This window comes from Wyeomyia smithii, chromosome 2 (assembly GCF_029784165.1).
Source record: "Wyeomyia smithii strain HCP4-BCI-WySm-NY-G18 chromosome 2, ASM2978416v1, whole genome shotgun sequence".
NCBI classification, from domain to species: Eukaryota; Metazoa; Arthropoda; class Insecta; order Diptera; family Culicidae; genus Wyeomyia; species Wyeomyia smithii.
In genome coordinates, this window is record NC_073695.1 from 122,057,198 (window position 1) to 122,082,095 (window position 24,898).

At 36.4% G+C, this 24,898-nt stretch overlaps 1 protein-coding gene across 1 annotated transcript in view; it reads left to right on the top strand.

Annotated features, from left to right (window-relative positions):
• The first annotated feature begins 5,910 nt into the window (after nt 1–5,910).
• Nucleotides 5,911–24,898, top strand: part of LOC129722420 (homeobox protein araucan) — a 173,472-nt gene continuing 154,484 nt past the window's right edge. Inside the window, exon 1 of the mRNA XM_055675849.1 lies at nt 5,911–7,251. Within this exon, the coding sequence (XP_055531824.1) occupies nt 7,144–7,251 (108 nt within the window). The 5' untranslated portion in view covers nt 5,911–7,143. The remainder of the gene's footprint in view (nt 7,252–24,898) is intronic.

Below are 24,898 nucleotides of genomic sequence, written 5' to 3' on the forward strand. Positions count from 1 at the left end.
AAAGTTATAGATAATAATTTTGTCTCACCAAACTGTGAAAGAAAAACTTTTGTTTTCAAGAAATAATATACAATGAATAGTAATTAAAATGTGTATTTTGAGAAGCTCATTTTTTTATAAAAACTACAAAAAGATAGGTCAACATGGTAATCATGGAGAAATAAGAAACAAAAAATTTAATATTTTCAAAAAAAAAGTAAGAACTTTTGTTCGATTGGTTCAACGTCTTCGGCAAAGTTTTAAACGGTAAATTGGTTTTATAGACAAAATATGCGTTGTGAAACAAAACAAAATATAATTAGAAAAATACACAAAAATATGATTAAAAAAATTCACTTCTTAAGAATCTTCACTGAACTTGAACAAATAGAATTTTTTTGCAGGACAGTCATACCTTGATATAAGGCAACTTTATTTTTATTTTCGTTAAGTTATATCGAGTTACGTTAAGTCGAAGCAAAAAAAAACATTTTTTTTTAAGTTATGCAATAGTGTTTGGGACAATTTTCGCATTGGTTTCATTGGTTTATAAACTCACTACAAACTTTTTTTGAAGCCATTAATATCCCACAATCAGTTGTTGTTTCATTTATTTTTAATTTAAATACATCTTAAAAATGAAAATAAAAAATGAAAATGAAATCTGCACTGGCCTTAATTAAAACAAATTATTTTTTTTGCAGTTTAATTTTTTGTTCGGAAATACAATTTTTTTACAGTTTAATTTTTTGTTCGGAAATACAAAATTTATATTTACAAATTTTCCGAAGACTTTATACTGATCAAACAAATCGTTCTGGCTCTAAAACTATTTAAAACATCAATACTGATTTTACATAAACCATTTAAAAAAATTAGTCGTGATTCAAAAAAAAAAATATCAACAGCACAAAATGACATCTCTAACCCATAGGAACATCTGTGGAAAGTTTCAGTCAGATCCATGAGCGTAGCCAGAATTTCAAATAGGAGGGGGGGGGGCAAGCTCTTCAAAATTTTTGAAGTAAAAAAATGGTACACTAAGGTCGCTTTTACGCGGCTTTTTTTACGTGGATTCCGGAATTTACGCGGTTTTCACGCGGATTTTGAAATTTACGCGGATTCCGGAATTTACGCGTTTTTTTACGCGGCACGTATCCCCCGCGTAAAAAGCAACTTTAGTGTGTTTTGAAAAATAGAAATAAATAGTAGTCTTTAGTGATTGTTACATCAAGTCAACCAGTGAAAAGTTGTCCTTGACATCAGAGTGGAAAATTTTATTATTCTTTGTCCAACCTCGAATATAAATAGATGTTCTTTACTAAAAAGTCTTCAGTTCATTTAAACCTTTGGTCAAATTATTTTGGCGACGAGGATTTTAAGAATCCACGAACATGGCAGAAGATAGAGTTGATCAGCAGCTGCAACGGGAATTCAAGATATGATTCACAAGATGGCTCAAATTTTCCAGCAGCAGCAGCGTCAATAACAAACCCCGGAGCAGATTTTGGCGTCCCTCTCTTCGAACAACATCGAGTTTGTCTTCGACGAAGAAAACGGAGTTACGTTCGGACGTTGTTGTTTAACCGCTACCAGGACCTCTTCGAGAACGATGCAGACCAGCTTAATGATACGGCGAAGGTACGTTTACTTCTCCGAAAGCTGGACACCCATTCCACAGCCGCTATCTCAACTACATCCTGTCAAAGCTTCTCAAGGACGTGAAGATTGAAGACACAGTCAAGATTCTCAATAAAATTTTCGGGCATCAAACATCAAACGTTCCGGAAGCGGTTCATGTGTCTTTTCACGATAATGATGAACACTCATTAAGCAGAGAGCACTCAACCGCTGTTCAAATATTGTTGACCTCAGCCAGGTTTTCACCCGACGTAATGCGCTGAACGAGCGTTCACAAACAAAATTCTGCCAATGTCAACATTTAGGGGGAGCAACCCCCCCCCCCCCTGCCCCCCTTTGGCTAAGCCTATGGTCAGATCAAAAATGATTGATTAAAATTGTTATCCGTTTTTAGTAAGAATTGGCAGAAAAACTCCAGTCGTAAACGGTGTATCTTTCATAAACCGTCAATGTAGTTGGGTATTTTTACGGCAGGGTATTTCAATAAGAGCACTGCCCTGAATCTCTCTTCAGTGTTTTTCAAGATAATTCTTTGAATGAATTGGCATGTATTTTCGCGTACAATTTCTGCATCAACTACAATTATCATATTTTGAATAATAGCCTCATTATTCAAACATTTTTGATAGTAAACTATAGAGACAAGTTGTGAGTTCCGGCAAGCTGTAAAAAATAGATACAGCGCACAAAAAGGACATGTTTTCAAATATTTCAAATAACCATCTCAAACTAATAACCATCTCAAACTAATCACAACACAACACAAAACATCACAAACGATCGTTTATGTAAATGGATAGATAACTATCATCGAAAAGTTTGATGAAAAACAAAGTAATTTTTTGCCATTTGTTTACATTATTGTTTAATAGCTTAGGAGGCAAATAATTCTGCAAACCGTTTTTTATTTGATACTTAAGATGAACATGCTTTAACTGAGCAAGCTTTCAAAAACTGGTTTGCGTGGTTTCAAAGTTGAAATTTATAATTCTATGAAACAATATTTCATAACAATATTTGCTAAGCTCATTTTTATAAACCTGTACTCTCTACTGGAAACTAATCTAGAATTTTTGTGCTCTATTGGAATATTATATCGAAATAAGACAACATGTGGAATTGTATATAAAAGCATTTCAGAAGCTCGAGGTTTTAGATTTCATGCTCATACAAATTTTATAAATACAAACTCTTCGTACGGGCAAGTATTTTTAACTATCAATTGGTATAGAAACCTATGGAATACTTGAATATATGGAATCATGTTTTCTTAGAAGATAAGGGGTCTAACCTAATTATTAAGAAATTGCTGTATATCTAGCAGAAACGGTACAGCTGGTAACAAGTAAGGCAGCGCAGCTAATTATTTCGTTCTTTGTATTTTGTTTACGTCTTGCTAGTAGAGTGGCATCAAGGTCGAAAAAACTAATATAAGGGACTTGCAGGAAGCAGCTGCAAGGCATTCTGATCGTCATAGTGCTTAACGTACTGTTTGATGATACTGGATAGTATTAAAAAAAATCACATTTTAGTGTTTCATTAGAGTAAATAATTTCTTTCAGAGCATACTCCAAGAGTCAACGGTTTTTTTAACGAAATAATGCCAAGACGAAAAAAGCGTGAATATCGTATCTCCCCATAAAGCTTCACTTCAAGGTGCGTTAGTGGTTAAATGATGCATAAATCAAAACCTACTTAATCCAGTAAAATTATCAGAGTAAAACAATTTACAACGGCAAATTCAGGAAAAAATCTCATATCCAACTGATACATATTTGCCTTTGTTGGCGCCTTGCTGTACGTCCGTTAGCTTGTTTGATTGCAGTATACATGCTTACGTACAGGAATACAGTGAAAAGGAAAAAAAAATGATTTTGCGTTTCCGGTACAGTTCCTCCCACCGCGAACTCTACTCGTTCTGTAAACATCGCTTTATGTGCTGTGCTTTACCTACGTAGGTGCGGGCGAGTTGAGTAGTCGATAGATGTAACAGTCGTTTTTTAAAATACAACTTATAAAATGAACTTATGACAGATACTAAGCTCATGGTGATTGATCGAAAACTATTCGTTTCAATTGCAGGTTTTTTGTTGGATAATCACCAATCAATGCATTAGGATTTGAAAATTATTTTTCCGAAATTTAAAAACACATTTTACCAGCCTGGTGAATCCTACATATGCAATGATACTTTTTTAATGTCTTAGGTGTGTGTATAGTAGAAAATATGATAATTTTATATTACAATAATTTCAAACTTAACTACACTCTGATAGCATAAATTTAACCTTCAAGCTTCATCTTCAAAATGCCACTAACGAGGAATCAGTTGCGATTTAGCAGTGTCGAACGGATATATTAGGGTGTTGTTTTCTCGGGAATAATAATTTAATTTATTTTTTTTTCAACGTTGTTTAATATTGAACTAAGATAAGAGAGATTGGATGATTTAGTCAAATGGTACGGAGAAAATATTGGCTACCTATTTAAGATCACTCTGCTGCGATGAGTTGATGGTGTATGCTAGAACTCAGAATAAGTAGACACGCATTTTTCATGTTCTGTACAAAAAGAAAAAAAAATCTTGTTGAATTTCAGGTAAGATATACAATACTGAGTATAGTAGCTTTCTCATATCAATCTTTTGCTTTTGTTAGTGTACGGTGGAAAAATTTTATCCTAGATGAGTTGTTTTTGGAATTTATATTACATATACATCGAGACTGCAGTGTAAAGTCTGTTACTTCTGAAATTGTGTTAGATATCGTGAAATTGCAGAAATAAAACGCTTCATGCTCCACTACGCATACGAATCATGTCAGGCGCATTTTATTCAGGAATTCAATTTAAATACATTTAATATTATAACTAAATAGCCCGAATCTCTTTATAGCTTCTCAAAGTTGTATTTTTTCATCCATTATACACAACAAGTGCCGATCGTTGTGGAGTGACGTGATCTCCTCTCAATCATCTAGGTTCATTCGCAGCCGACGCTTGGAGTTTATTTTTGGAGCAAAGACGTTTGCGCCGGACCTGTGGATAGAACCCTGAGTTGAGTTGCCTCCCCGGACTTCGGTTATTGATACAATAAAGGTGAAATAAATCTGACGGAAAAAGGGTAAAATAGATCGAACATTTTTACAAATTTTCATAAAGATCTGAGAAATAGGGAGAAGGTTAGAGCGATTCGCAGTGCGCCTTGCCACGGCCTCATAAGCTAAAGTTGAAACTGTACACGCGTTTATCTTGGAATGGTGTTTCTCAAAAATGGCTTTGCTGTGTATACGATTGCGGTGAAACTACTTAACCACTTTTTTTTCATTGTTCGTTATTAAGTTCCCCGAACGTTGAACGATCGTTTTTTTGATACACGAAGTTAATTTTGCCAAAAACAATTTTATTGCAATTTTTAGCGTTCAAAACAGGTTTTTTTTCGGGAAAAGATACTCGGCGCACTTCTAAACTAATGAAATAATATGAGTTTTTTGATTTCAGTTGATCTGCTGCGTCGCTATCGTAAACACCTGCAAATCTCTGCAAAAAAAAAGCATTTCGGGAAAACGGTCATTACTATCTAAATAATTGCTATTTCTTATAAACAAACGTGTTTTGTTGTTGTTGAATGACTGAACTCTTAGAAAATTACTACTTCCATGCAACAAAAAAGGTGCTACACGCTTAAAAAAATTCCAAACTTTGCTCTTTTTTCTCGAGCAAAAAGGTACATAACCCCTTAATTTAATGTTAAGATCATTAACTCTAAAGTATTTTAAAATTAACAAGAAAGGGTTTAAAAAACCTACGTACTTAGCTTTCAACATTTCCGTTCATAACTTTGTTTAGTAAAATGAACTATTTCATACGTGGTGCCTCATACACATGAACCAACACTAACGTTGCTGTTTTTCACCACACGTACATAAATTGTGCATATCGTTCGCCTACTGAAGGCGCTTTCCACCATTTAACCATCTCGTTCGGCCGGTCGCACAGCTCAGCCATGTGCTCTTCCTTGAGCGCTCAGGAGAGTGGCTTCGTTTCCTATGTATACTTTCCGAGCGAGCGCATGTTTATGTATCCCGACCGAGTCGTCGGTGTTTGTCTGTGCTTTGGAGCCAACCAGCCGTTTGTTGCATGGATGGAAAGAGGAAAACATAGCCGGCATTGCCTGTCGGGATATCCAGAGTCGCATCGCCGCAGCCGCGCACATGGATCCTCTGGAGCAAGGCATCCATATCCAGTCCAAACAACCGAAACATCCGAGCGGAACAGTTGGGGCCATGAGTCACACACGGTTCTAACTTTCAGTGCTTGATTGCATATCCACCAAGTCAAACATAAATAGCTTATACGATAATTATATGCCCTGTGAGTGATTTAGATCGACAGGATCTATTAATAAGTACGGGAAAGAAGTAGGCGAAACGTTTTTTTTTCATCGTTTGCATTCGCGCTATATACTGAAGGTGTGCATTTTTACACACATTGACAGCATCGTCTTCAGGTGCAACGTGTTTTCTTTACACATGAGTGTTCGTGATTTTGTTGTTGGTTTGGTTTTGAATAGAGTTACCAAGATAGTTTAGTAATTTGGCGATTGATTAATTATCCGAAACTAATTTTCTTGTGTTTTTTAACTTTTCTTATCGTCATTAAAAAACCCTATTGCAGAAAAAGAGATAGTAACCGCAGTAGGTAGTACGATAAAAATCAAAAAGTCATAGGAAATAATTAATTGAGCGAATAGCGTCGATAAAATGTGGTGAGAGACAGCTAAAGGCGAAAAAAGGTGACAGAAGATAAATCAAATAGAAAAGCAGCAAAGGAAAGCCGACAAAAGTCGAGGTTGGAATCAATCGCGTAGTGGATGTGAGGCGGAAAACCCGAATCGAAAACAAGTTTCGCGCTCCGTTTTTCATCTTTTCCCGCCTACTCGACGGTTTGTGGATGTGTTTGCTTCGATAATATTGCAGTGCGTGGTGTTAGGATGGCATAGGCTTATCGACAACATATCATCACCGGCAAAACCTTGACAACAAAGACCGATTGCATGAATCGGAGGTGACGGCGGAAGCAACAAAAGTTTCTGATGAGAGTTGACAGTTGACAAGTTTGTCGTTCTAGGGAGGCTCCTCGTTGCCGCTCTGGTGTGGAACGGTTGGACATAGGCACAGCCAAAACTTCCAGTTAGGGTCGTATCCAGAACTCGGAGTACTTCGATGTTTTAGGCGTGCGATTGATTAACTTTTGCGTGAAGAATAGATGCTCTATGCTTTCGGTTACATCGACTAAGTGAGAGTAGATCGGAATGTTTATTAATATTGTGTAAACAAAGTACTGAGCGATAAAGAGCATGCTCAGTATACTGTATAACAACATTTCCGCTTTAGAATTGTGGAATGAAAGGCGATGAACGTGATTGTATGCAAACGTTGTCAGTAGTTTTTGGACTTTCGATGATAGTGAAAATTAGTTGCGAAAAAATTTAAAACTCTCAAGAGGAAACTAGAATAACGAATCATGAATATGGACATTCCGGGCGTTCACGATGGCTGGGAGTTGGAAGTGAATCCATTGATTCAAGAAATGTCCCATCATCGAGAAGATGAATATTTCAATCCACAGGAGGTAAGTTTTTAAGCTTTCAACTATCGAAAAATAATCTTCACTTTTTATTTTGATCCTTAGTTTCGTAATAAAAAAAATATCTACTTGAACAAAAAAAAAAAAAGAAAGGTAACTATGATAATCAATACCGTCTGTCGGGATGAGATTGTGCCAAAAAAGGATATGTTTTTGTTCCTTAGCTTGTAATGCACACATTTAGGCAATGAGTTTGATCCAAATTACGTCAATTCACACATAAATGTTTAGTTAACGACTGCTGCAAAAATGGTTAAGTTACAATAAACTATAATTTTGCTAAAATTAAATGAACTTTGGCCTAATCTCACCCCTTCTATGGGGTGAGATTGTGCCAAAAACAAAAAGTTGAATTTAATAACTTTTAAATGAACAGTAGCGCATCTACGAATAATCCACATGAATAATATGATAAAACAGTATTATAGAAACGACCATAAACAACGTGGACTATTAAGGGGCTGTAGGGGGTTGACCAGAAACTACGTTTCATATGAATTATAAAAAAATGTATGACTGGATCAAATCGATAAATGGAGTAACCAGTTATGAGATCGTGGCTTATAGACAGTCTCTTTACACATAGTGGCGTCTCCAGGTAGCTTAGAAAGGGAAAACGTTAGGACATAAAGCCTGAGAACCCTTTTCGTTTTAATTATTATGTGTCATTGACCACTGTATATTCCATTGGAGATCTCAAAACCGCTGGAAACTTACCCACAACTCTCCTTACTCGCTTTTAAAGTCATCAGTTTATATAGAATAGGTGTACGAAATTTTGTTACATTCCATAAGTAATTTCAGTCATTGTAAATTTCCATCTATCAGTTGAGAACAGTAAGTTTCTTGAGCTGTTAGTCATTATTTTAAATAATATCATAGCTAGACAACATACCCTTTGCTGTGAAGAAAAAAAAAACATACTCTATGTAAATAATGCAAGTGTTTTGGTGTATACTGAAATAATTTTGTCGTGAATGTTAATTTCACACACTGTACCGTTCATTATAGCTTGGCACAATCTCACCCCAAAAGGGCTCATAAAGTGTACAGTTTAAAAAAAAAGCATTATTTCCTAGCCAACACAAGTTCAATGCTTAATATTTCCTAAACACATTGGAGACGTACCAACTGAGCAGTGAGTTGATGTGATTTCTTGATCGGGTTGGTTTCCCTGGGACGTTTTTGGATAACGTTATTTGCGCATGTTTTTCACTCTGTACTTTGAAACATTATTTAAGTGAAACCGTTCACTGATATTATATATATTCCATTTGAAGTTGTAAATAAATATGTCACGTTTCATAAAGTATTGATTTTGAGGTATTAGGTTTTAGAAATCTCAAGAAATTGAACATACAAACATTTCCCGTTTTGGCTCAATCTCACCCCCGTGGCTTAATCTCACCCCGGCAGAAGGTATTCTTAGATCCTTCTAAAGGAAGCAATGCGTTGCGTTGATATGTATCATTGCTGATATTTACGCTAGTGATTTCAAAGATCAAAATACAGTTAACTAGAGATTTATTCGTTAAATAATAATTATTGACATAAGTGAAGCTACGTAGTCGCAAGCAGGGCCCTACATTTTCGAAACAAAACAATGAAACTGATATACTCGCGCTGTCCTTTCGTTTCGTAAAGTTTCATTTTTACTTGATTCCTTTCGGGTACTGTCAACGAATCATTTCTTTCTTTCTTTCCCTCTTTCTTCTTTCGGACCATTTCAAATGAAACTAATGACTATTTCAATCGACGGAGAGAGTGACGGAGAGGAAGACTCTTTCCTTTCCTTCAGCGTCTCAACTGAAATTGGCACCGCATCGCGTCGTTTGATGGTAGTTTTCCAATACCGCAAGCCGTATTTAGAACGGCAATGGCATCCAATAAATGCGTTACGCAAGTTCCGATAAATATTTCCTCCCTCTTTCTTATATATGAGCCGTTGCGGAACAGAGTGGTCTAAAGACCATTTTTTCGAAAATGAGTTTTTTGCATAAACCGCATCTACTCAAGAAGCTGAAGTTGGGAGACTATGAAAATTTCGGAAAATCGAATTTAAAAGCTTATTTATTCCGTGTTGAAAGTTCGTCCGAAACAGAATGGCCGTTTTGTTTCGGAACAGAGTGGTCTATGTACATAAAACGATGTAATATTATCATGTAACATGTAACATGCCACTTGTTTTGTACATGTCACACGTGATATGTAACATGTTACACGTAATGAAACACGAAAAATGTAAGTTGTAAAATATTATGTAATATGTAATATCTTGTGTTACATGTAATGTAACACGTGACATCTGATAATCTTAGCTTTCAATTGAAAAGTGTTTATATCAATTTCAAGCCCTTCAGTTGTCAGAATCACAGCAAGTGCTTTCGACTGGGTGTCATGTGACTCACGAAGTGCTCGAAAATGATACAAAAGCTTTTCAATTGAAAGCGATAGGTCAAAGCGTCACTATAACCTGATAATTGTCAGTTTAAAATGACTTTGTCAGGCACTGGTCGCAAGGTTACAGAGCCTGCTTTGACAAGCGGGTGGTTGTGGGTTCGAATCTCAAAAGAATCAAGCGATTTAGTTCTCTCCAGCTAATTGTAATTATGCCGCAGTATTGGCTGGAGGAACGAGATTCAGATAAAACTCCTTTCTCTTGACAAAATATAAGTCTTCGTTACAATAAAACTGACCAGAGCATTAGTATCAAGTCCTCCATAGAGAATTGTGATTATGACACGGTATTAACGGAAGGAACGAGGTTTTGATAAGAATCCTAAAAAACACTTTTAGTTAAACTGACCAGAGAAATATTACTATGGCGACATAGACATGAGGAACGAGCACGGTGTCTTTTGTGGAAAAACTTATGTCAAAAAATTTGTATCGCTCTAATACTCGTCACTCGTGAGCGGCTTTTTTCCATACAATTTTGAGGTTAGTTTTTTTTCACTTGACGATTTTGAGCTTCCACCTCAAAAATAACGCTCGAATAGCTACTCTATGCATGCGTTCAACAATTTTCGAAAAAAAATCTTGCAAAATTAGGGTAAAATTCGAGCACGGAGTTTCTCCTTAAAGTGTCCCCTATAATGAGCCACGAAATTGAAATGATCTATCGGCGGGTCTTGAACAACTTTTTCAGACATTTTTCTTAAAATAGGAAAATTAATGAAATAAGAATAAATAATAAGTTTCTGAACTATAAGGAGTTATCATCAGAGTTCTCCGAACATTGAGGGTTTGTTTGTTCATGTAACAGAACAAAGTTTTGCATAATATCTGATTTTGACATGTTTGTAATCATCATTCAATTGATGCTGTCTTCAAAAACATAGTGATTTCTGAAGTTTTTTCTCTCTTGGCAACTACTAGTTTCTAAATATAAACAGCCCGTTTTGAAGAGCAACTCAGGACTTGTTTTTGACGCATTCAAAAAATGAGCCGTTTCAGAAATGACCGGAATAATTTCGTTTTTTCATAACATATTTGTGTCCATCGTATAAACCTGTTGTTCGAGAAGCGCAACTCCGTTTTGTATCGATGTCCTTCGATCGAGCTTAAATTTCCAGGGTTTGTTCATCCATGAAACAATTTTACATTTGCTTTTTTTTTGGGAAAGGAATGGGATTAAAAGGTACTCCGAAGTTAAGTGTCCAGCAACTGCTAAAAACATAATATTGCGCTAGCAGTTTATCGCATTGGCCTGTCAGGGAAAGTATTTTTTGGCGAATTTGTCCGCTTTCTTCTTTCTTATGTCTTCCAGAACATCAAACCGTTTTTTGGTAACGTAGAACTCCCCGTTATCTGCTTTGCGTCTGCCTTGATGTAAGTTTCGTCATCCATAACAACACATATCGGTTTCGTTAACCACTCTCAATACCTTGCATAGGATTTGGCCGCCGTGTTTTATTGATCACACCAGTTCGAAGCCTTCCGGACCTTGAATACACGAAGTCCAGCTCGTTTCATGGTTTGCTGAGCGAACCAGGTGGAACACTTGAAGGCGAAGTGGCCGCGTCGCGAATCGAAAGAATCGGATTACACTTAAAATAATCCAACACCTTCCGGACCTTCGCAGGCTTAGCTGCCTTCGGTTTTCTTCCACTTCCAGTTCGCCGCTCGGTCGTCTAGGACTCCTGAAATGATTTTACCACCCAAGATATTTGTATGGGTGATTCTCAGTTGCTTCCGATCTATTTCATGGTCCCAGTCGGATTTTCCATGACGGCGCGCAAAATTCTCTGGCGATTTTCTTCTTGTTTCGATGATATCCCAACAACCACTGAACCGATTGTTATGGAATTTTGCACATGTGAATAATACACTCCAAACTAGTTATACCCAGCTTTCCATTAATCTCCTCCCACAAACGAAAACCTTATACACGGATAAAAATAGTACAATTTTTTCGAGTACAGGCCTCAAAGAATAGGTGAAACCATTAATTTACTATCACAATGCAACAATACTTAAAAGTAGAAAGATAGGGTAGATCTGCTTAATATAGACCACTTCCTTTAGTGGACCACCTGAGCTTCTTACACCAAATGACACATTATAAATATACTTATTTTGATTTGTGCTTTGACAATTCCAATAATGTTCTTCATTAGAAATGTTGCAACAGACGTTTACTATAATATTCTTCATTAAAGCTGCAAAAAATTTCTTTTAATAACAGCTACCTGATTTGCCATGGTTCGTTAACGTTTTCATAGGAAATGGTTTTACCAAAAACTGTACTGACATCACACTTTCCGAGCGAAAATAATCAAATTCTCGATAAACGGGTAGGATAATAGTGTCTTTAAAAGATAAGCAATAAGTTTTACTAGAAAAACACTTAAAATATTGAAAAAAATAGTGGCCTAATTTAGGGTGGAAATAATACTGTTCTCCTTATTCCGGCATGCTTCATTTCGAACAAGAGCTATCATCGAAATAACGTCGCTAATCATAGTTACCATAGTTATTATAAATTTGTTGTGATGGTGTTATTGTACAAAATTGTTGCTAAAATGGGAAAAACGCCGAAAATTGCTAAAATGGGAAAAACGCCGAGTGTCTTTAAGCAATAAAAAGTGGTGTTTCGACTAGAAAAGCTTGCAGGCGCTCCAATGTTCCACGATCCACCGTAATGTTCCGTGCAAGCAGCAAGTGGTCAGGAAAACCACGAAGAGGTAAACAAACTGCATTGACTGCCGCGGAAGAGGATTCAATTGTTCGCTGGATAACTCGGATGGCACATTAAGGATTTCCTATTACGAAAGAACGGCTGCAGTCTACAGTTGAGCCAGATCCAGAACTCTCAGTGCGTAAACCAGAGTTAGTTTCATCAGCGGCAGCTACGGTTGAAGAGATGTTGGTATTTTTTAGACCTGGCCCAAATTAGGAAATTTTTTTTTTTTTTTCTTCACATAACATTTATTTGACACGGCACAAATACAATTTAATGTTTAACGGCGCCAATTATATCTGATGACTTAAAAACTAAAGCAAATTTTTTATCCTCGCTGCCGACTACGAGCTGAAATTAAGTCTAACTTAAAACTAGCATGGGATTTCCAATCAGTGTTTTGTTGTTCAATGGTCGTCTGATAATCGTCGAATGGCATGTATGGATTCGTTCTGCTGAGCCACGATGTCGTGAGTTGGGACAGAGGCTCGTAGTCCTTGGGTCCTGGTTCTATTGTGCGGGGTCTGGTTGCTGGTTTTGTGCTTAAGGTTCAAACGTGTTCTTGTCGTTTTGTTGGGTGTAGACGGAGGGGAACGGGACTAGACTGGGGCGTGGATGGATTTCAGGAAAACGTATATAAGGGACATGTAGGATAGGTCACGGCTCGCCAAGACATCAAATTAGGAAATTGTTGTGGTCCAAATAAGGAAACGGTGGCCCATTAAAGGAAACTGAAACGATGATTTATTTCTTAAACTATAAGAAAATAGAGGTATTATCTTGTTGTTTTTAATGCAGAAAAGATGGTAAACATGTCACTTCATGTTTATACATAATGAAATACTTAATTCAGTTTAGATATTCACACTTTTTCTTGCAAAATTTGCAGCTACGCTACTAAGTGGTCCATTAAAGGCAGTTATACCCTATGTGCCTAACAGTTGACAACTAAAATTTTGATTTTTTTTTGAGGTGCTCATATTTAACCACGCCCAGAGAAAAATGAGAATATTTATATGTGAGCTCTCTCTTTCTCTCTCCTCCTCATGCCAGTATTTTTTGTTTTGTTTATGCATGCACAATTCTTATCGAAACGGCGTCGAAACAGGAAGCGCTGCGCAAGCGCATTGTGCTGTTCTAACTGAACTGCACAAAAATTTTGGCAAAAAGTTTACCGGGTTCACCGTAACCCTTAAAGGGCAAAAATTTTTTGGTTTCAACTATGTATAATTTCCTTCAAATCTCAACAATAGTACGCCAGGAAGGTAATGTAAGATAGGCCAGGGCAGAAAAAAGATTTTTTTCCTTTTTTGTCTAAATCATAGTCAAACCTAGTGGTTTACCAAGCAATTAAGAAGTATACCAGAACGAATGTTTGAACAAAATTTCGATTCCATTTCTTCAAAAACACCATATCGTGGTATGTGTTTCGTCCTGATGAAACATCATCACGCTACTTCAAAAAACACAAAAGTTCCTGAACAGCCACTAAACTCCATTTGTACCCCAAATACGCAACCCAACGAATCTACCTCACTGTCGCCTAATCGAAGATTTCTTCGGGATTTTGAGTTCCTTGGTGTACAAAAACAACTGGAGAACAAGGAACTGAAAACTGTTGATTGGTAGAATCAAGAGATGCTTCCGAAAAGTCGACGTGAGCACCACACAATACTTTTGTTCCGATAGCCTGATTCCGGGCTTTTCTCAAATACTCATTGATTTTTTTTTGATGATGAATGTATCTTCCAGTGCAATAAACTAGATTTTGTTCCAAAACATTCAATTCTTTTTGACTGCATAAGAAAAAATTCCATTTAGTTGCCACCCGTTAACCCTCTAGTTCCCAAGTCCGCCTTTCGACGAGCTCCAGCAAAATCTTTAATAAACATTGTTTTCTTATGTCTTTCAATTCATGTTTCTTCAGTATAGTCTCAACTATCTATTCAAAAACTTTGTTCGTTGAATCAGACTGGTTTGACCGGTAAATTAGTTGCTAAGGATGAAAAAATCGTAGAAACCAGCAAAAACATTTTTGGCTGCGGACAGTGAAATGGAATCCACTGGTATTCTCTTATTTATTGGTAAAAAAAACGATAAAATTATAAGTTGGTAGATGGAACACTGTAGTCTTAGGTATAAAAGTTAATTTATCGTAGAAGTTGAAGAAACTAATAATCTTGTCCTGGCCCGGATTTGAGGGGGGGGCAAAGGGGGCAAATGCCCAGGGCCTCCAGATTCAAGGGGGCCCCCTAATCCTGGGGCGATCTTTTTTTTGCTCCTCACCTTCCAGAATGCTGCCTCTAAATGTTGTAAGAAAAGAGGGTCTCACAAACAAATTTGCACCGGGCCCCCCAGCGCCTAAATCCAGCCCTGTTCTTGTCTTTGAAAACCTGCAATGGGATTTGTGAAGATTCCAGCACACCATACAAATGGCTCAAATTTAATCTACTTCAATATATCTACAATGCCTTAACTTTCATTTCATTGATCATCTCACATTAGGTACGAGAGAACAGTTTCTGAACACGATAAGATTAAATCAGGCGCATGGGGCAGTTGCATTAAGTGTAATGTTCACCTATATCTGCAAGCTCGTTAGGGATTTTTTAGGAATTTCATAGTTTTTCAAGAGAACTCGAAATTTAGAATCTCAGGAAGCTTATTTTTCTAAAAATCATAGAAGAAGTTCACAATCTACAAATTAGTTTGAAAATAAACACTCGAGATACCTGCATTAACAAAAATACAGAATGCTTCACATTTTCACGAAAAAACCAACTTTTTATGAACTATATGGAATAATTTTTTTCATGAATCTGACCATAAAATAAGCGTTTTAGAGTTTTTTTCATCAAAATCAAAAAAATTGGCACTAGAGGGTTAAGTGTACAAAGGCATGCTTATACTGAGTTCCAGGACATTTTAGCATTAGTGGGAATGAAAAGGCGAACGAACTTGCAGAACAAAGATCTGCTCAAATAGCCCCATAGGTGCAGGAGGTCGTCAAAGTGTAAAACAAAGCTCTTACTCACAGTTTATTGGCCCAAAACCTTTTTGTGCAATATCAAACTGTGCAGTAAAAAAGGAACTTGAATGTTGGGAAGATAAAAAACTGATGACCAATTGTTTGGCTGTCAAATAGGGTGTCCAATCTAAAAGGTTCATAACACCAAATGTAAGTCATTTTAAAAAGCTCAAGAAGACGCGAAACAGATACCGGGGCTGGAGTTCTACGTTGCCAAATCGCGGTTTGATGTTCCGGAAGCCATAGGGAAGAAGAAAGTGGACAAATTCACTATAAATTACTTGTTCTGGCAGACCTTATGCCAATGCGGTAAACTAAGTAAACCGTCCATAACAATGGGTACCATCAACAGCGAAATTTACCGCACTGAGTACCTCTAGAAGCGTCTGTTTCCCTTGCTGCGAGACACTGCTTTGGCCGGACCTGGCATCATGCAACGCACAATCGACGTTGGATTGGTTCAGAGACAATAACGTTGTTTTTGCACCAAAAGTCGCCCCCCCCCCCTCAATTCACCACAGATTCGTCCGGTGTAATGATTTTGAGCCATAATGAAGGCCAAAGTTCAAAAATCGTCCAACGTGTTTGAGAACGAGTTGGAGTTGAAGAAAGAATGGATGAAAGTGACCAAAAAGGTCGACTCCACCATTGCACAAAATGTAATGGGGGGTCTTAAGAGAAAGATGCGGCGTTTCAGCGATGGACAGGAAATTGAATAAAGTAACTATGCCGGAGCATAATTCATATGTATTAGTTTATTCCCTGAAAGTTTCAAGAAAATCCGACTTAAAATTAATTTTTGGCGAACACTTTTGTCTGGTGCGTTTTTTTTTTTTGAGTACAGAGTTTACAAAAATGCAAGATTATTAAGGACTTAACCTGGAATCTAAGTCAACTTTTGCAGATTATTATAACTCCATTATAAGTGAAGCAAATAGTATGCCAGGTTTGATTAAACGGATCAGCTATAGTTTCCAAGAACCTTTACACTATCAAACTATTGTATATTAGATATGCAAGACCTATGTGGAATATTGTAATATGATATGGAATCCATATACTGCTGCACAAGAGGACGCGTAGAATCAGTCCTAAAACAATTCCTTTTGAACGCACTTTGCAACTTAAATATGACTGCATTTCCTCTAGTATCGTACGAAGCACGTTACACGCTCACTAATCTTCAAACACGCAACGTCGAGAATGCGTAATGCTTTTCATCGCCACTGACAATTATTACACTGTGCTACAGCGATTTAGAACTTCTGAAGTGACCTAGTGTAGGTTGTAGGTCTTGTTGAGTGTAACATTCGCTCATACTAGAAATTTTCCAAACACCCTCAAAATCTGAAGTTATGGTCAAAATACGGTTTTTTGGACCTCAGTGCATACCATTTTTTTTTAACTCAGTCATTTCTCAACCGATTTTCAATATTGAGGCAGTTTTGGAAAGTAGATGAACAGAGCTTTCAAAACATCTACTAGTTTGTACTAATATCACTAAAACATGTTGAGTTATTTGAGTTTGAATATAATTTTTTAGTTTTTTTCACGCAATTTTTCAATTTAATTTGAAATTTGCCACCTGTTTTTGTGAGAAAAATACTACAAATATCCTAAATTTCTGAAATGATTTTCAATGACGAATCAAACAAAAGTAGTTTTGTGAAAATCGGTGAATATTTGACTGAGTTATATATTTTTTAAGAAAACTAGAATTTTTGGCATCTATCCCACAATTATTTTGCGGTGCTACAAATGGTGAAAAAACACAAGAACTTCTGAAGTGACCTACCGTAGGTTGTAGGTCTTGTTGAGTGTAACATCCGCTCATACTAGAAATTGTCCAAATACCTCCAAAATCTGAAGTTATGGTCAAAATACGGTTTTTTGGACCTCAGGGTATACATTTTTTTAACTCAGTCATTTCTCAACCGATTTTCAATATTCAGGCAGTTTTAGAAAGAAGATAAACAGAGCTTTCAAAATATTTATAGGTTTCACTAATATCACTAAAACTTGTTGAGTTATTTGAGTTTAAATATAATTTTTTAGACTTTTACATACTATTTTTCAACATAACTTGAAATTTGTCACCTATTTTTGTGAGAAAGATACTACAAATGCATTAAAATTTTGAAATAATATTCAATGACGAATCAAACAAAAGTGGTTTTGTGAAAATCGGTGAATATTTGGCTGAGTTATAAGTTTTTTGAGAAAACCAGATTTTTTGGCATCTAACGCACAATTGTTTCACGGTGCTACAAATGGTAAAAAATGCAAGAGCTTTCGATGTGACTTAGTGTGGGTAAAAGCTCTAGTCAAGTGTTAATAGCGCGCATACTTAAAGTTTCAAATACCCCTAAAATTTGAAGTTATGATCAAAACCCAGTTCTTAGACCTCACATTAAAAAATTGTGTGAAAAAATCTAAATAATTATATTTAAACTCAAAAAACTCAACATGTTTCAGTGATATTAGTACAAACCAGTAGATGTTTTGAAAGCTCTGGTTATCTTCTTTCCAAAGCTGCCTAAATATTGAAAATCGGTTGAGAAATTTTTTTTTTTATTCTCGTTTATTTTCCGTCGGTCTAGTTCCGCCACTGTTGTGGTCAATCACCGACGCCCAGGGAGGCGACTCCACACCCAGGACCCTAACTCACGACCCGTTTATTAACGGACCGGCGCCAACGGCTTTACTTCCTCATGCGATGGAAGGCGTGATCCCAGAGATTTTTCGCCTCAGAAAATCTCCCGGTGTCGGCTAGGATTGAATCTAGACCAGTTGGGTTGGTTGTGAGTGGATCACGCCACCTCACAACCATTGACACCTATGTCGGCGGTGGGATTCGAACCCAGGCGTCGAGCGTAGTTGACGGAGACGTTACCAACCACACTAGGCCCCCGCTCTGATCGGTTGAGAAATGACTGAGTTAAAAAAATTGTTTGCACTGAGGTCCAAAAAACCGTATTTTGACCATAACTTCAGATTTTGGGGGTGTTTGGAAAATTTCTAGTATGAGCGAATGTTACACTCAACAAGACCTACAACCTACACTAGGTGACTTCAGAAGTTCTTGCATTTTTTTTTTTTTCATTTGTAGCACAGTGTTATGAATCGTATTTAATAAGCTGCATTACTATCACAACTCAGCTTTATACACTCTCATGAAAAAAAAAAAATAAAAAAAAAAAATGAGGCACTCTAATTAAATATCAAGTTAAGATGCTTAATAAACATCACAATGATTCACTGAACCACATGTAAATAGTTTGAATATTCATTAATATCATCTCAAATTTGATTTTTCATTAGGGATGTCCATTCTCGAGGGTCAAAACATCAAAGCTTTGCGCGCTTTGAGGCACTTCTAAACCATGTCCGATTGAGCTGAAATTTTTCACAGGTAATTTTTTGGGTCAGGAAACAAGATATACATTTTCCTATACATCCCATTGGTACCCCAATATTTATGCCATTATTCTTTCCTTGAATAAAGAACGTTTCTCTGAATCTTCTGAGGTCATGTCTTCAAAACTAAACTACACCGACACAAGGTTCATTTAATTTTTCATTGAATGTACCTTATTAATAGTTGCCAGCAAAACTAGTGCCGAATAAACAGACGCTCTAATTGAGAATCGTCAAATCTATTTTTGAGTTATTTCAGAAGATTCATTTGTTGAATTTCGAACAACTTGAACAATCTTGATGTTATTATAATTTCTGTATGTCACTAAATTTGTACTTTCACAATTGTATTGTTTCTTTCTATTAAACGCAATAAATTTTTATTCACCCTCTTGATTATCCCTTGTATTTCATACCCATAAAGATAGACGGTTCGTACAAGGTGAATTTCGTTCACCACACGGAAAGCGGTTACGTTCCAATCATCGCCACTATCAGTGCGGTATCTGACGCCTCTGCTAATTTAGTAATATATCCGACCATTCACCCCTCTAATCCATCCGGATATATGCTGGAAATGGTTGCTCGACTCACGTTATAACCTTCTCCCTTGCTGTAAGTCGCCTATTTCCACACTGAACTGAAGAACAGTGGTTGTTATCCAGCTAAAAGTGGAATTTCTCTCGGTCTTCGTTTGTAGGAATCAACGGGTTTGGGTCGTATTTTTTCCTTAATATAGATATGAGCTCTTGCCCTTCTACCATTAAGAAATAATTTCTATCCATATTTAAAATTCACTCGAAACAGTAACAGTGGTTCCGGCTGGCTCGGAGACTACCGGCAACGTTTGAGGTGAGGCGGCAAAAATAGAGACGAGAATATTAATGATTCGAATGGGCTAATAAAAATAAAGTTGTTGGAACACGCTGTTGGAACGTTGTCTGCCTTATACAGTTTCGTGTTTTAGAAATTTAAAACAGTAGCAAAATGTTTCAACCCATTGCCTGTACTCGTTCGAGCACATGATGAACAGGATATCATTTTGTGTAGAACAGGATCAAGGGGAAGATGTTGTGGAAGGATACAGTGAGCTTTCTGTAAAAAGGGATCCGCATAGAAAGTAAAAAGTTGTGTATGAATAATTTCCCATGCCCATGTACGTTGATACCGCAGTGTGTGTTAAATCATATGGTGCCGAAAGAAATTTGAATTTTTTCAACACTTAGAGAAAAGACATAAATGCATCTCAATCACATTTGTAATTAAAAATTGGAAGCTGATATTATTAGCAACAAAGCTCGTTGATGTCAAGCCAAACTAGATTAACCAAGTTTATTTAAAATAAATTCGTATTTTGGATGAAATTTCAAAAACTGTTGCTAAATAGAGCTAAATAGAACTGAAAATAAATTCCTCGAGAAAGCGGAAGCTATGGTACATTACATTTTTTTGGTATGCTTTCGACAAATTTGAGTTATAAAATATAATTATGATTTTCTGATCATATAAAGTTAACAATGATGATGATCAACATGGGGTCTAGCTACACTACTCTAATAAGCATTGTATTATAGATAAAAACTTGACTCAGCCAATTTTATGGGTGGAAAGGGAGCAGAGTAAGCTTATCAGCTTCCTCAAAACAGTTACTTTTTTGAGGACGCCGATTATCGTTACGATGTCTGTCTAGGGGGGGAGCTGCATAGCCGCAAGGTTACAGAGTCCGCTTTGTCATGCGGATGGTCGTGGGTTCGAATCTCAGTAGAATCAGGCCATTAGATGTCAAAAAGGACTTAAGCATGGGTTTATTTCCAGGCTCCCCCAAAGTTCAAAATTTTTTAATCAAAATTGAAATGTTAAACAACGACTGGTTTTCATGTAATATGAAATTTCATTCTGATTTTCATTCTATTTTTGTGTGTGTGTATATGTATTTTGCAAATTTTTTTCGGTGCATCTGTTGCAGAACTTTATTTATCCTGGGTTTTAATTGTATTGTATTAATTTTTATAACTGAGACAGGGAGCGTGTGCCTTATTTCCAACAAATGTTCAAAAATATGATAGAAAAATATACTCTTAGACTGTGTAGATTTCCGAAAAGTTTGGCCACTGCATTTTACAATAATCATCGTTATGAAACATGCAGTGTTAGTTACACGGTCCACATTAAAACAAAACTTATTGCATTGACAAATGTATTGATTTTAAGCTTGCTACCACACAGGCTTTTCCGCATTTCATTATAATAATTCGATCACATAATTATTTAAATTTTACCTTTTCATGGGTGGGCGCGCTTTCGGATAGCATGAAAAACAAAAATTGAACAATGCTGTATTTTTTCCATTTTGCGCATGAAAATACACTGTCGCTCTTTCGTTTCCTTTCGTCTACCCTGTCAATGGACAAAAGCATACAGTTCAGTGGGATGAAATTACGTTTGTATTGTTTTTGAAATTGAAATATAATTATTGCTGAAGTGGATGCACAAAAATGTATTTTAATTCATATATTTTATATGTGCATTATAGCAGAGCGAGCATCACTGCGGGAGTTGGGGTAGGTATACGCATCTGGGTAAAAATATTCCCGCTGTAATTTGCATTCGCTGTATTTTTGTTTCTTTTTTCTCTCGGTCAATACTCGTACATACGTACCATCCCAAAAAAATGAATTAAAGGCAAATTAGCCACTCTCTGCGGCGATTGATGTAATTGAATGACATTTTTCAATTTAGCAAACACAAATTTTTAAATAATGATAGGGTGAAAGTACTGCAGCTTGGCTATGAATGTGATCCCAGAAACATAACCTCAAAATGCTGAGGGCAGTTTGAATTATGGAGATCTGTTATACTTACCCTATCGTTTCCGGAAAAGCAATATTAATTAATATTGATGCTGGAAGCTTCTCGTTAAAATCAGTCCATTCTCACGGGTGTGCTTATGTTTTTATTACGGTCCACCTATTTCATCCATTGTTGTTATAACTGGTCTCCAAAATAAATAAACGTTAGCCATTGTAGCACTCGCGTAATCATCCAAACATAATTGATTAAATTAATTCAGAAAATGATATGTCCAGGTACATATGGTATTAAATATATTCTATAAATTTTACAAAATTAAAGTGTAAAACCAGTTCGTTTATTTTTTCCTTAATGTATGAAATATTTTCGAACTATAAAATCAAGTGGAGCAAAAAAAAAATCGGTGCTTCAGGAAGATGAGTACTGTTTTGCATATGCTCAGTCAGTCTCAGTAGCAAAATGTGGTGAAAAACACACAGGTAGTAGTATGCAGCAACAGAAGAGGAACAATCGTGCACCATCTGTGACATCGAAATTCCCCTGGACCTAGGGACAGATAAAGTGTGCGGGGCTCAGTATCATTCCATAGGTTCAGCTTTGCTGTGATGAGTGGACAACTGCAACCAGCACCAATTCGCAGGTCGGTATTGGCCACCAGGACAAGTGTATATACATGGACAATAATTTATGCTCCCATCCCCTTTAGTTGGTTTTCGGAATGCGTCCGGAAGGTTTTCCCCACAATGCAGCAAGGCATCGTTTCTCCGGCGAAAGGATCATACTTCTACCAGAGCGATCGTGGTAAACCGCGTTCCTTGTACAGCCATTTTTGCCTGGAACCAACTTTATCGTCAATTTTCCGGTGTGGAAGCTATACTTTATGAGTTCGGCGTTATCGGTCCTGTGTGCTTCTATCGGGAATAATATCGGCGTGTAGTGCCGAACTGAAGTTGATGCCATTGTAATCGGTACAGTTTTTTTACTACTCGAAATAGTTTATTTTTGCGGACAACACGAGTAAATAAATTAGCGGAAATTGCTGTGAACTAACCACGATACATGGTTGCAGATGCGGCTCATACTTTTTGTTGGTTGTGAGTTTTTGTGGTACTTCAAGGAAAGAATTGCATATTAAAGGTGAACATTTTTATTCTTTTTTCATCTTTAAAATTTTTTTCCACTTTCCACAATTTCCACTATTTATATTTATTAATTAGCTCTTTCGCTTTGCTTCGTTTGATGCTATTGGGAAATCAATTCTTCTCGGTAAGAATTGAGTGCTTAGTGCATTTTTCGAACGCTTCGACCTTCTTATAAATTCTTTTTATAATAAATAAATATACGTAAATGAACATTGGTAAATGATTAAACCATTAAGAACTATCGTTTTTATTTTGAGAGGCATCAAACGTTACCAGCCGTATTTCCCTGAAGATTTTCGTTTCGTGCCTTGCTTGAGTTTACTATTCGTAATTCTGAGTTTCGTACTTCAGGCTTTTGCGCCTCATCAAATACATTGCCTTATGCCTTTTTATTTAGAGGACATCCACATACCACGAGAACAGATTTTAAACGATTTTGACCCCCACCGCCTCCCGAGGACAACTACTCATATACATTTTTTTTCGGATGTTTAAAGTAATGTGATATGTTCGGGTATTTTGGCTATTGATTAAGGTACATTTGGAGATGTATTTTGCATGACGTGGATACAGATATAGTGAATATCATGCTGTTGGCAACGTTTCTCTCGAAACCATGTTTTTCAACTGGTGGTACGTTTTACCCAGCATCTACCGAATCGATTTGGCTGAAATTCTTTTACGGTCGTGAAAATGGATTATCTAACTAAAACAAAAACTAATTTACATAGTCGTTTTTGAAAATTACAAAAATTGCTAATATTATTATAACTAGTTGACCCGTACTGCCGGTACCCGGATAACTGTCCCATAATGAAAAACAACATGTTGAGAAAACGGCGATTTAATATTATCCGTGAATTTTCGGATTTCCAGCAATTACATCCAGAACCAATGACCATAGCAGTTTCATGACAGCACAAGTTTATCGTTGAGAACAAAAAACCATGGATGGAATTGGGTTTACGTTATATAACTTGAAAAAATGACAGAATGGGACAAAATATGCGGGTACATTTCAAAAGTACTCGCATATTTTGTCCCATCACATATGAATTCAACCAGCAACTGGCGGTATCATTGGCAACGTAGATTGTACTACAGAAAAACAACTTTAGTCTAGCTAATTAAATGACATACTTCTATATGCCTAAAATAATCTGATATACCCTAATCTGGAGCAAAATTATATGTTTGCAGTTTGTACCACTATGCAGTGGGACTGTAATGCGGGTACTTTCAATATGGGACAAAAACAACTTGGTATTTTCTCCATGTTTTCCATACAAAAGTATTAATTTTAATTTTTTTCCAGAAAATATAATAACAAATAAGTCGATTCCCGATGATAACTCGAAAGTAACCAAAATCAGTATGGGACAGTTATGCGAGTACCGGCAGCGTAGTGGCTAGCCACTTTTAAAATGCATGTTGTACCATTACTTCGACTCACTACAAATACTTGTATTTATTCTAAAATAATGAAGCTTCTTCGAAAAACCTAGTTTGGAATCAAGATTCAATTATGATAATTCGACAATTCGATGCAGATGATCAACGCTAGTTTGGAACTCAAATGTTAACTGTGGGGAACATTCTTCTTTCAGTGTATCATGAAAATGCTTGGATTGATCGTTTACAGAACATTTTTTTCCATTGTTTAACCATTTTCGAAAAAAATTCTAATGATTGAATAATTTTAGTTTGAGCTGTATGATTTAAAATAAGAGTTCAATGTTACATTTCAAGTAAAACTCACAAAACAAACAAAAACAAATGTGATCGAGAAAAACATGACAATTTGCAAAATGTCATCGTGCAAAAGTTTGCCTCCGTACTTTATAATATTCATGGCAAAGCCTAGAATAACTGGGTACTGACGACTTCTAATCATTATTGGGTAGTTCAAATCACTCTGTGATACTCCGGTATAACCTCACACGCGCATGAAAAGCCTGTCCCCCGCGTTCCCTTGTTCCTGGTTTTAAACCTGAAATGTGTGGTGTAATCCTTAAATATGTATAAGGATTTCAAAGGGGAATACACTAAGGT